We start from the raw sequence: 13,598 nt of genomic DNA on the forward strand, positions 1-13,598 counted from the left end.
CGGACGAAGCACATTGAATTCGATTCGCACTTTGGGAGAAACTTGTGTAGAAGCTCATTACTACCGCTTATGTGAAGTCGGATATGCAGCTTGCTGATTTGTTTACCAAAGTGTTGGGGGGTGCTTGTTTTAAAAATATTGGTAACAAGCTAGGAGGATGTGGTATTTATGCTCCAACTTGAGGGCGAGTGTTGTAGGTTATTTATGTCTTTTAGTATTATTATTATTATTGTTATTATTATTATTATTATTATTATTATTATTATGTGTGTTAGTATGTTAATTAGTGAGAGTTATTAAGGGCATTATTGTCTTTATAGCGTATTTAATGTGAATTATAAATAGAGGGAGAGACCTATCTTCAAGTGGTCATTCATTTTAATCAAATCTTAACACCGTGTGCAGCTTGATTGCTTCCTGCTCCAGATTGCGGCTTAGAAATGTTTGCCAAAGCAGAAAAATAACCAAATCAGACAGCCTTGGAAGGTTGCTGGCCTTCGAAAGATTGTTGGCCCCTAATTACGCTTGAACCCTCTAAATGAGTGTGTTGAATTCCTCAAGTGAGGGCTGCCACCTAAGAAGTAGAAGCAACTGAATTACTGCAATAAATGCAAAAGTCCCCATTTTTTGTTACTAGTTGCTTATAGCAACACCTTCAACCACCTCATTCCATTGAGATTTCTTTTTCTCTTCTGACAAAACACCAAACATATGCATGTGAATTCTTCCGTTCACTGGATCAGCAATTGACTTCAATACCACCAGAAAATCTCTCCATTGGAAGCCCTCCTACCCCTGGTACGAATATGGAATTATCTGTTCTGCTAAAGTTGCACCCTAACTACAAGAAATTACTGCTTGTAGTCGACTGAAGCAGCACCACCAAATACCAACAATTCCCAAATGTCTTCCGACCATAAAGTCTCTCCAAATGCACAAAAACTAACAAAAGGCACTCAAATTGAAGGATTTGGGTCCGATCTGGGTTGTTCTGTGACTGACTTCCTTGGTCATTATGTTCAGAAATCTTTCTGTTCTTTGTTAGACATTTCTCAGAATGCCTTATATATGATTGCTATGGGCTTTGGTGAACTGAGTTTTTGCGACAATGAAGGAAGTGTTTCAAGTACAATAGACATTATAATTTAACAAATGTAGCACACCACCAAATCGATTGGCTGGAAAGGGGCCCTTTTGTCAATGGAGAGGGGTGGCTGATGATGTTGAAAAGCACTATAACTAGCTTTTTTGTGTTGGTTTTCCTATCCAAGCTTCAATGGAAAGAAAACTAGAAAATTCTCCTAAACATAATCTGATTAGACAGGGTATACTACAACTCCCATAGTCCCATATGAGAAAGGAGGGGTTGTTGTGTGTGTTGGATATTTGAACTATGAATAAGGCTTTGCTAGTAAAATGGTTGTGGATCTATAAGCATGGGATAATGTTAGGAAGGGTTAAGTGGTCATAATCTGGTTAGAGAGGGTATGCTATAGCTCCCACAGTCCCATATGAGAGGAGGGGCTGTGTGTGTTGAATATTTGAACTATGAATAAGGCTTTGTTAGTAAAATGTTTGTGGATCTATTGGCACGGGATAATGTTAGGAGGGGTTGAATGGAGTACTTCTCAAGATTTGCATTTGAAGTAGGGGATTGAGGGACGGTTTATTTATGGCTAGATGTGTGACGTGGACAAACTGCTTTGAAGGACCGAGTTCTAGGGTTCAATCAGCTGGCTGCTAATATCAGTGACAGAGTCAGTACTTGGTTGTGTATGGAAAGGGAAGAACTTAGTTGGGACTGGAGACTTAGAAGTAAGCTGGAATATGTTGAACGGGAGGAGTGACTCAGCCTCTTGAATCTTCTAAAATTCTACAAAGCTGTGGATGAGAGGAAGGGGAGGACAGAGTTGGATGGATTTTGTCAACATAAGGAGAATTCATTGTAAGATCGTATTATTCCAGCATTCTAATTCATGGAGGGGAGGCTGAAGCTGATAAACTTCCCCTGATAAGCAATTTGGAAAAGTACGGTGCCTTTAAATGTTTCTTTTTTCTCTTGAGAGGCTGCTTGGGGCAGAATACTGACTGTTGATAACCTGATGAAAAGTGGTGTGAAGTTAACAGATGCCTGTTGCACAAAGAGACAGAAGAGTAAGTTTAACCTTTTACTTGGCATTGCAAATGGGTGAAGTATTTATGGATCTTGATCGATGTGACTTTGGTAATCTTGTGGTTTGTGGCGGAGAAGGCTATCCAGGAGATAGATGCATGGAGGGTCTCAAAATGCATGAAAAGAGATGGAGAAGTCTGGGATGCATTTCCACTAGCCCTTTTTTGAGTGGCTTGGAGGGAAAGAAATTTTAGTGCTTTCAAGGGGGTCGAGTCTTCTTCGGAGAGAATAAATAGTAAGTGGATCTCTGTCTTACATTTTTGGATGAGGGTACTTTTTGTCAGAGGTTGACAGCTTTGATTCCTTGTTTCAGTTTATAGAGGATATGTTTTTGGGCTCAAATTGATGTAACTCCCTTGTAAGTGGGTGTATTGCCCTTGGAGATTTTATTAATACAGTTGTTTACTTATAAAAAGTGAGTACTACTCAGTACAAGCATACAAAATTTAGAATCAATACTGATATTACCATAAGCAGATAACTTTAGTTAAACACTTCTTTTAAATTCTTAATGCTTTGCCTTGAGGCACTCCTCGACCATGGACAATGTTTTGGTGCTTCTGATTTGGAGAATGAAATATGTCTTAAACAATTGGTGATCCATGTAGTGTGGATCTAGAAAGTTGGACATTGCATGAGGAAAACACTAAATTCAGTGGTGTGTTGGAAGAAAAGCTTATGTCAAAATTCAACTGTGAATTGATACGTCTACAACAACAGCAACAACAAGCCTTAAGACCCACTAGGTGGGGTTGGCTACTTGAATTCTTTTTTGCCAATTCACTCAATCAAAAGCGTTTTCCTCTATTTGATTAAGGGCTGTTAAATTGTTTCTAACTACGTCATTCTAAGTTATTTTAGACCTACCCCTGCCCCTTTTCATGCTAGAAACAATAACTAACTCACTCGTCATTGGTGTTTGACTAGGTCTGCGTTTCAAATGCCCAAACCATCTAAGCCATCCCTCCCTTATCTTGTTTTCAATTAGTGTTATGCTTAAATCATTACATATGTGCTCATTTCTTACTTTACTTTTTAATGTTAAACCACTCATCCACACCTTAACATTCGCATTTCAACAACTTTTATTTTTTGTACATGTTGTTTCTTAGTTGCCCAAGATTCTGAACCATAAAGCATAGTTGCCTTATAGTCGTCTTATAAAACTTTGCTTTTAATTTTAAGGGTATTCTACGATCACACAACACACCTGACACACTCCTCCATGTTACCCAACCTGTTTTAATTCTTTGTACATCTTCTTCAATTTCCCCTTCTGCTTGCATAATAGATCCAAGATATCTAAATCTATCAGTGCTATTAATCTCTTGATTATCAAGTTTAATCTTCTCTCTATTTCTGCTCACATTATTGAAATTACATTTCATATAGTCTATTTTATTCCTACTTATCCTAAATCCTTTAGACTCTAACGTGGCTCTTCAAAGTTCTAGCTTAGATTTTACTCCACTCCTACTATTATCAATCAACACGATATCATCTACAAACAGCATACACTAAATCTCATTTTGGATATTTTTAGTTAGTTCATCAATTACTAAAGTGAAAAGATAATGACTCAAAGTAGAACCTTGATGTACACCTAATGTGATTGGAAAATCTCTAAATTCTTCTCCTACAATCCTAACGCTAGTCACTACTCTATCGTACATATCCTTAATGATCTCTATATATCTACTGCACGCTCCCTTCCTTTCTAAGACCCACCAAAGAACTTCCCCAGGTACTCTATCATAAGCTTTCTCTAGGTCAATAAAAACCATATGAAAATCCCTCTTTTTTTACCTAGACTTTTCTATTAAATTTCTTAAAAGATAAATAGCTTATGTTGTTGATCTGTCAGGCGTAAAACCAAATTCATTTTCCGAAATCTTCGTTTCTAATCTTATTCTATGTTTAATTACCCTTTCCCATAATTTCATCGTATGACTCATAATCCTAATACCACGATAGTTATTAGTTTTGAACATCGCCTTTGTTTTTGTACGAAGTTACTAACGTACTTTTCCTTTATTCTTCTGGCATTTTCTTGGTTTTTATAATAGTGTTGAATAGATTTGTTAACCAATAATTCCTTTATCCCCTAAACATTTCCAAACTTCAATTGGTATTTTATATAGTGCTATATATTTTTCACTTTTCATCTTTCTTAATGCCATCTTAACTTCAAGGATTCTAATTTTGCAAATAAATCTCCTAGTTTTAGCATTCTCCTCATTTGTCACTTCCAAGTTCAATATTTCATTTTGGTTTTCATTAAACAACTTATAAAGTATCTCCGCCACCTCTCTTTTGTGTCTTTTTCTCTATCTATGCTGAGTAGTCAAAGTTTCACCTCGAATAACTTTACAATCCTTACAAGATATATGATTTTCGTTCTTAGTTAAGGAGAAATCTATTTGACTTTTATTATACCTACTTTTGAAGGTTATTAAGTGTTCTTTTGTTTTTATAAAGCAAGTATTCAATATAACCAAATCGAAAGACATGACAAAATCTAAGATTGTATTACTGGCCTCATTTTTTATCTCCATATCCATAACCTCTATGTATTCTCTCATATCCTATATTATCCTTTCCAATGTGACCATTCAAATCAGCTCCTATGAATATCTTTCAGACATTGGTATCTCATGTACAATACTATCTATATCTTCCTAAAATTGTCTTGTAAGATTTTCTGCTAAGCTTATTTGGGGAGCATATGCACTAATGATGTTCACTATCTCTAGGCCTCAAGCTGTCCTGATTTTAATGATCCTGTCCCCTATTCTTTTAACATCTACTACATTATCTTTTAGGTCTTTCTCTACAATAATACCCACCCTGTTTTTATATCTCTTTACCGGTGTACCACAGTTTAAATCCTGATTTTTCAATTTCTCTAGCTTTCACTCCTACCCATTTCGTCTCTTAAAGACAGATTAAGTTAATTTTTAATTTTCCTTCTACACATTATTTCCACTATTTCCATAACTTTTCCCGTAAGAGTCCCTATATTTCAAATTGCAAATCTAATCTTATTTTCTTGTGCTAACTTATTAACCCTTACTCTTTTATATTGATTCGGTCTATTCCCTTGACCTAAGTTTAATTTGTAAGAATTCATGATAATAAGATTTGACAAAGTTTTATGCTGGTTGTCGGCTACCTAACACAACCTTGCTCTTTTATTCGGGCTTGGTACCGGCTGTGTATGTAAAAAATTTGTGTTACACAAGCGAAGTATATGATTGCATATATATATATATATATATATATATATTCACATAAACAATTTTCTAAATCACATGCCACAACTAGTAGAAACCGCACACAATACAATGCATTAAAAACATATAATTTTTAAAAAAACTTAAGCATACAATTTTGGGTGTGAATCCAGTTGTACGACAATTAAAAAGAACTGTGCAATAGTACATTTTTTTTGAAAAATTTTGTATATTCCAAAACCTGCAAATGAAAAACACAAAAAACACAAAATTGCATATACTAAGCCTACAAATCGAAAACAAAAAATCTCCACTAGTAACCAACTATTGGAAAAATTTATTAATAATACTAATAAGAAAGGAATAAAAAGAGAAAAGAAGATCTCACCAGTGACTGAAAACTAAAAGGAAATGACAATTGCTTGAAAAATACTACCGTAAGTATCCTTTGCCATAGGAAATTTGATGCTAATGAAATCAGTTGAAGAATATTTAAGCAACGAGGGATTGCAAGAACTCTTTGATCTAAATTCCAGTTAAGTCTGAAGGCTTGCACACTGTTTCTGTTAGACAGGCCCACTATCAAATTGAACCTGTATTTTTGAGTAAATGAGCCCAAACCAAGTGCCGCTTCAAAAGTGAGCAAAAGTCTAAGCTCTAAGATTGGATGCTTGGGGGTTTATAATACTGGTATGGGTGATGTTCAGCTTGGCCCCTTCAGCAGCAGCTCTGTGGTGTTCATAGTAAGCAGCAACAGAACTTTGGGTCTCCTCTCAGGTAGCTTCCTTCAATTCTTAGGTTGTTGGTTTCCACACTCCTAAATGTTTTTGATTCAGATAAAAAATGGAAGGAATTTGTGGACACTGATGTTCCTTCAACAGCCCCAAATGTTATTCAAACCCACAAGAAATACCTACTATGGAACAAGCTTCTAACATGACAGATTTTGGAATTAGAGTCACTTTGTTTGAGTTCACAAGAGAGAGAGATGCAGAGATGATGTTTGATTGGTTCAAACAGACCGAAAATATCTTTTAACCAGTGGTGTAACTGAAAATATCTTTTAACTATCAAGGTGTCCAACCACATGAAAAGGTTAGTATGACAATTAGTTGTCTCTAGGGCCTCGCATGTGTTTGGCTGCAGAGTCTCTTCCATGAGCTCTAATTTTTGGAAGCAGGCTACAATCTGTGAGTGGAATCTTATGAAACATTTGATGGGAGGAAAATTCATTCTGAACAATTATGACTAAAGATCTATTTCAGGGTATGTGCATTGGCTCAACCATGATAGAAATGTTGAAACATACACACTTTAGTTTAACAAGCTGGTTGCTTAATGTTTTTTTGATGAAGATGAACACGTAACCAACAATATATTATTTGTTACATGGAGGGACTTCGTCATGGATTGCACATTAAGCTTCGATACTTCGACTTAGCTGATCAAGCTGCAGCCTTTACTAGGACTGCTGAGAAAAAAGCGCAAATATGGGTAGCATACTTGTGAGAAAATCCCTGTTCCACAGGACATTGAATGCTTTCTAGTTGACTGCTATTGCGGGCAAAAGGAACACACTCATCACAATTGCCCTACAAAGACTCATTTGGCTGTAACGGAGAGTGGTTAAAATCCGGAAGTTGAGCCTAAGATGAGAGAGCTTACTGATGATCATAGTGAATGTGCTTGGGTATTCCAGCCTGCAGGGATGGAGATGAAGAGGGTAAAATTAGCTAGTGTGTATATGTCTGCTCTAGCGCAAGGTTGAATTAATTTTTATCAGCTGGGGGAGAATGATGTAGTTAACATGGGAAATTACTTTGTTTATTATTTTTTATTTAGGGTACTTTTTTGGGGATCATATGTTTTGGATGTCAGGATATTCCTATTTAAGAAAGTAATATTTTATATTTAGGTTTCTAAGAGCAATTTCCCAATGATTGGATGCCTATAAAAGCATAGTAGTCAAAGGTGCAAGGCGCACAAAGGCGCAAAGAGTATCTGGAGCCTAGGCACAAGGTGCGAGGAGAAGGCCTGTGGTGAGGCGAACATTTAAATTGTTTGTAAAATGCCCTATATAATCAATTCTAGATTGTAAACTCATTAGCACTAATATATGAATTTAAAGTACCAAAATATTAGATACAAGAACACAAGTGAATACTGAAACACAAATTTTGATCAGTATACTATGTTCATGACATTAGTTCCACAAAATAGAAGCAGATCAGTGAAAGCAGCAGATCAGCTATGACTGAGATGCCAGAAATTTCAGATAACGGTAGCAGAATTGCCAAGAAAAAGAATAGCTTCTAGAGAAAATAGCTCAGTTCTTAATGAAACAGGGGGGAAAAAAAAAGAAAGGGCAAAAAAGGAATATTGAAAAGGGGGCTTAGAACAACAGAGCAGTTCAGAACAAAAAAGAAGGGAAAAAAAAAGAAGAAGACTGAGGAGCTGAAATTTCAGGAAAAAGGAGCAGAAATTAAAAAAAAAGAAAAAGAAAAGACAGCTGAAGGGGAAAAAAAAAACAAAAGAGGGGTTGCTGACTGAGAGCTGCACAGCAGGCCAGAGGATAAAGAATGATAAGAAATCTGAGTGCAGCTGAGAAGGCAAATGAGGAAAAGGTAGCAGAAATTCCATAAAAAAAGAAAAAAAATAAAGAAGAAAGGAAAAGAGGTCACAGCAGCTCTTAACTGATAGAACAGAGCAGCTGAATCACTGATTTTGTTCAATCTTGAAGAATGAAGAAACAAGAAGAGAGATCTGGTCAATCAAGATGAAGAAGATGAAGAAAAGACTGCAAGTTGACCATCAATTAAAGCTTGAGAGTTGGCTTTGAGAATCTAGGGTTTCCCTTTAATAAAGCTCTGCCTGTATCACTAGATGCTGAGATTATTTTCTCTTTTTTGAGATAATTCTGTCTTGCTGAGAGTTGGAAGATATTAGATGCAAGATAAAACAAGTTTTTATATTGTGCTTTTCATCCTCTATCTCTCTTTTATATATATATATATATAGATATTAAATCACACCCACAAATCAGATGGCTGAGATTAAAAGAGAAAGGGAGAAAAAACAGTGTGTAAGGTATACATATGTGAGGCTTACCTCACAGCACCTTGCGCCTCACTGCACCTTTTAAAGGTTGCCTCGCCTCGGTCCCTATGAGCGCAAGCCTCATTGCCTCAGTGCGCATCAAGCCTAGGCTCACCTCAGGTGCACCTTTGACTACTATGTATAGAAGACCTTGTGTACTAGTTTTAGTTAAGTTGAATTGCAATTATTTTGTGTTAAGTCTTCAACTTCTGTGTCTGGCTCTGGCAAACCTGACACTCGACTAAGGGTGATGACGTTGGGTCTTGAAATGCATGAAGTCTTTGAAAATAAAATCCGTCACCCAAAGATGTGAATGGAAAAGATTATTTAGAGAAATAAAGATGGTCATCTCTCACTTGTGAACAGGCTGAATTAAACAAAACAGTGATTCCATTCCAGTTCTGAGGTGAAAGGTTGTAAGGGAGGACTTTTTATGGGGGAAAGGAAATGGGGCGATGAATAGGAGGAGATTGAGTATAATAGTGAGTTTGAGTGTGATAGTGATTTATTGTTGTATGAGTTTCCGGATGGTATGTCTGTGATTTGGACTCTTTGGGCTTTATGGGTAATGTTTCCCATGCGTTGGAGACAATCACTGAAGGTTTGGAAGGATTTGTTATTTAGAGGAAGGTGTTAGTAAAGAAGCACTTCTGAAGAAGTTGGCCAAAAAGGGGATGCTATCTTGCCTACTCTTGTTTCTCCAGTGTAGAAGGATAATGAAAATGATATTGAAGCTTGATAAATCATGGAGCAGTTGGGTTTTGGCTGTTTGCAGCCCGAGGGAAAAATTCATTTGGATTATTGTAATACAAAGTTACAAAAAGGTTAAAGAGAGTTGGATAATGTAAGAGGCTCACTCTCTTAATTATTATGAAAGAGTTTAAAAAGGCCTCTTGAATTAGCTGTTTTAATTTTTTTTGTTCTATTTCTTTTTTTATTTCTTTTCTGTTTTTAGCTTTGAGGACTTCCAATCCTTCATTAGATTGTACTTCTTTCCTTTATTATGTCTTACCCGAATCAATTTTATTTTTGCTATCCAAAAAGAAGAAAAAGAAAGAACGGATGGACATTCCAGGAGTTGAATTAATTTTTTTTTTTGTCCTGACCAGCCAAAGATAGGCAGACCTGGTTGATTAAGTTGCTGATGTCTCAGAAGTGCCTAAATGACTTGGCACAACTTTTCTTACATATCCCAATGAGTTGATCATGATGTGTCTTCTTACCTTTGCTTGCCCTGATCCACACTGATTTCAGGCATAAAGGCACTCTCCATGCAGCTGTGCTGGTGAACTGTGAAGTTTTACTGTGACTTTCTTATTTTTCTATACAAAAATATGCATTTATAGTTCCTTGATAATTTTTCTTTTAATTTTTTCAGTTTTAAATTATGATTTCTCATCAGCCTTGATATTCTAGTTTATTTGTATGCTCCTCAGCTTTGTGCTAAACAGTATGTAGTATTTGATATTTTTGTCACTGATATTTATTCTTTCTCTGATGTAATTCAGAAAACACCGCACATGCACAGAAAGGAAGGTTCTAGTGTTAGGCCAAAAAGCACAATGCTTGAAAAGGCCATAAGAGAGCTGGAGAAGATGGTTGCAGAATGTAAGTTCAGCATCAAATATTATGACATCATTAAAATGGGACATCTAGGTTATTTGTTAATCATAAATTCAAAATTCAGGGAAGCTCCTTTTGAATTAATCAATCATTACTTTGCATGAATATTGCAGCACGACCACCATCTATGGAAGTTCAGGATGCTGATACTTCATCCCAGGCTGTGAAGAGGAGATTGCCCCGAGAAGTAAAGCAGAAGCTTGCTAAAGTTGCTAGATTAGCGGTATTGTCAAAAGCTTTGGTGATTATTATTGTTTGGGGTGCTGTGTTTAGTATCACTGTGGAAATATATGAATGAAATGGGAATTGAAAACTAAAAATCAGAAATAGAAACTAAAAGCTGAAAACTGATAACATGTTTGGTTATATTCCCACTAAAACAAATTAAAAAGCTGATTGAAGGTATGTCTACTTTGGCCTTGGACTAAGTAATAATGATTTATTATCATAACATCCTTCAGTCACAATGTATATTTTCATGATCAAGTACTAAGCAATTTAGCAGTGTTAAACCTTTATTGTTTATAGATCAATCATTAGAATTGAGTTTAAATCTTGAATCAATTAAAATATTATTAGAAAATGAAAAATGCAAGAGTTTAAATTAAGAAATGTGATGATAAAATTTTGAATTACTTAAATATTAAATTTAATATTTATATTTTAAAATAGGAATTTTGATTTTCCAAGACTGATCTTTACTATTGTTGAGTAATTGGGTAAAATGGTAGACCTAAACTAAATGATAGGTCTCTCCCTCTATTTATAATATTAGTACAATTGGAATGACCACAATGCCCTTACTAACTCACACTTATTAGTTATTACTAACAAAACTCTTAACACATAATACTAATGCTAAAAGACTAAATAACCATTAATACTCCCCCTCATGCTAGAGCATATATATCATATGCTCCTAGCTTGTTACAAATGAATTTCTAATGAGCACCTCCCCAGGCTTTAGTGAACAATTCAGCAAGCTGAAACTCAGACTTCACATGAGTGATCTTAATGAGGAGGTATATATGGAGCAATCAACTTCAATGTGCTTTGTCCACGCGTGGAAGAAAAGGTTAGAGATAACATGAATGGCAACTCGATTATCACACAACAACTCCATAGGCTGAGAATGTGGAAAACCTAGCTCTTTCAACATGTTCTTTAGTCAAACAAGTTCACATGTAGTGTGCGGCATAGCCCTATACTTTGACTCAACCCTCAACTTGGCAATCACAGTTTGTTTCTTACTTTTCCAAGACCCCAAATTACCACCGGAAAAAATATAATACTCGGTTGTGTATCTTCGATTGAAAGGTGATCCGGCCCAATCTGCATCTATATATCCTTGAATATGAGTGTGACCCTGATCTTGATATGAGAGATCTTTCCCTGAAGCACCTTTGAGATATCTCAAAATGCAAATTGCTGCATCCCAGTGACTTGTTCTCAGGGAATCGAGAAACAGACTCGCAACATTTGTTGCGAAGGATATATCTAGTCGAGTGACTTGTGAGATAATTCAACTTTCCAACAAGTTTTCGGTACTGACCTGGGTTAATTCACCCATATCTGACATTAACTTACTATTGGGATCCATGGGTGTATCAACTGGTTTGGATCCCAACAATCCCGTCTCATCTAAAAGATCAAGAACATACTTCCTTTGTGACAAGACAGTTTACGTACGAGGTCTCGATACTTCTATACTCAAGAAGTACTTCAATGGTCCCGAGTCTGTGGTCTGAAACTTACTTTGTAGAAAAAGCTTTAGGACCTAGATGCCAATCATCATCACCAGTGATCACAATGTCATCGACATATAGAATAAGCAAAATAGTGCTTGATGGAGTATGACGATAAAATACAAAGTGATTTGTTGCACGCCGATGAAGGCTAAACTCAAGTACTACAACACTAAAACTGCTAAACCATGCTCTTGGAGATTGTTTTAATCCATACAATGATTTCTTAAGCTGACATACTAAGCCTGACTCTCCCTGAGCAACAAACTCGGGGGGTTGCTCCATATGTACCTCCTCATGAAGATTACCATGTAGGAAAACATTCTTTATATCTAACTGATGTAGAGGCCAATAACAAGTGGTGGCTAAAGAAATGAACAAACATATTGAGGCAAATTTAGCGACTAGGAAGAATGTGTTTGAATAATTCAAACCATACACCTGAGTATGGGTCTTGGCAACAAGGCAGGTCTTCAAACAAGCCCTAGAACGATCAGGATTGACTTTCACATTGTACATCCAGCGACAACCAACCATAGACTTATCAAGAGGAAGAGGTACCAAATCCCAAGTATCATTATTATGTTGTGCACGCATCTCTTCAACCATTGCCGTTCTCCACCCTGAATGGGATAGGGATTTAGAAAAATAGATCTTGGAAGAGTAACACAATACAAAGTACTAACAAAACAGTAGTAAGAGGGTGACAAGAAATCATAACAAACAAAATTAGAGATTGGATGTTGGGTACAAGTGTGTTTACCTTTTTGAACAGCTATTGGAGGATCAACATCATGAAAAATAAGATCATCTGACAAGGGAACTAGAGGCATAGTAGTAGAAGCTGGAGGAGACACTTCTCCTTTGAGTCCCCATGTGTATACCTGCGAATTGGGATGATTCAAGCTACAAGAAGGACCCAAACTGGATGAAGATGTAGGAGGATTGGGCACATATAATAGGTTTGGTTTTGGAAGGCAAGGTAGAGGAAAGGACTCATCAAGGTCTACAAAATCCAAGGAATCTGAGTAGTATGCTGTAGACTCAAAAAAGGTGACATCAGTAGAGACAAAGAATCGATGTAAAGTAGGACTATAACATCAATATCCCTTTTGAGTATAGGAATAGCCCAGAAAAATACATTTTATAGCACGAGGATCTAACTTATCCATTCCTGGAGATAACTGATGGACAGGATACACAACTGAATCGGATGCTGAAGTACTCCTTAGCATTATCACGACGAGGTATCCTGACTGGCATATCAAATTGAGTCTTTGGGAACAGAGAGCACCAAGGATATCAAACAACTCCGAACGATCTTTCATTAAATATAACCAAGTCATCCTAGAGTAATGTAACGAAGTACTGAAACCCTAACTTTGATGTGACATGACTAGGACCCCAAATATCAAAATGGACGAGCATGAAAGGACTAACCACTTGTTGTCGATCCGGGGAGCAAAGGGAACACGATGATGTTTGCCCAATTGACAAGACTCACACTAAAGATTGGACATAGAACTCAATGTAGGAACTAGCTGTTTTAACTAGTCCAAGGACAGATGACCAAGGCGACAATGGATTTGAAGTGGTGTAGCTGCGTTTGTGCAAGGGAATGGGTGGAGAATGCAACTCAAAGGAGTAAAGTCCACAAGCCTCATGTCTTGTTCTAATTGTCTTTCTCGTCTTTAGATCCTGAATAACCACAGAATCAGGAAGGAATGT

At 36.5% G+C, this 13,598-nt stretch overlaps 1 protein-coding gene across 4 annotated transcripts in view; it reads left to right on the forward strand.

Annotated features, from left to right (window-relative positions):
- LOC131162482 (ubinuclein-1-like) overlaps positions 1–13,598 on the forward strand; it is a 46,896-nt gene that overhangs the window by 23,369 nt on the left and 9,929 nt on the right. For all 4 annotated transcript variants that reach the window (XM_058119016.1, XM_058119014.1, XM_058119015.1 and 1 more), the window contains 2 exons: positions 10,011–10,110; positions 10,239–10,348. In XM_058119016.1, coding sequence (XP_057974999.1) covers positions 10,011–10,110; positions 10,239–10,348 — 210 coding nt within the window. The remainder of the gene's footprint in view (positions 1–10,010; positions 10,111–10,238; positions 10,349–13,598) is intronic.

Source organism: Malania oleifera, chromosome 8 (assembly GCF_029873635.1).
Source record: "Malania oleifera isolate guangnan ecotype guangnan chromosome 8, ASM2987363v1, whole genome shotgun sequence".
Taxonomy (NCBI): domain Eukaryota; kingdom Viridiplantae; phylum Streptophyta; class Magnoliopsida; order Santalales; family Ximeniaceae; genus Malania; species Malania oleifera.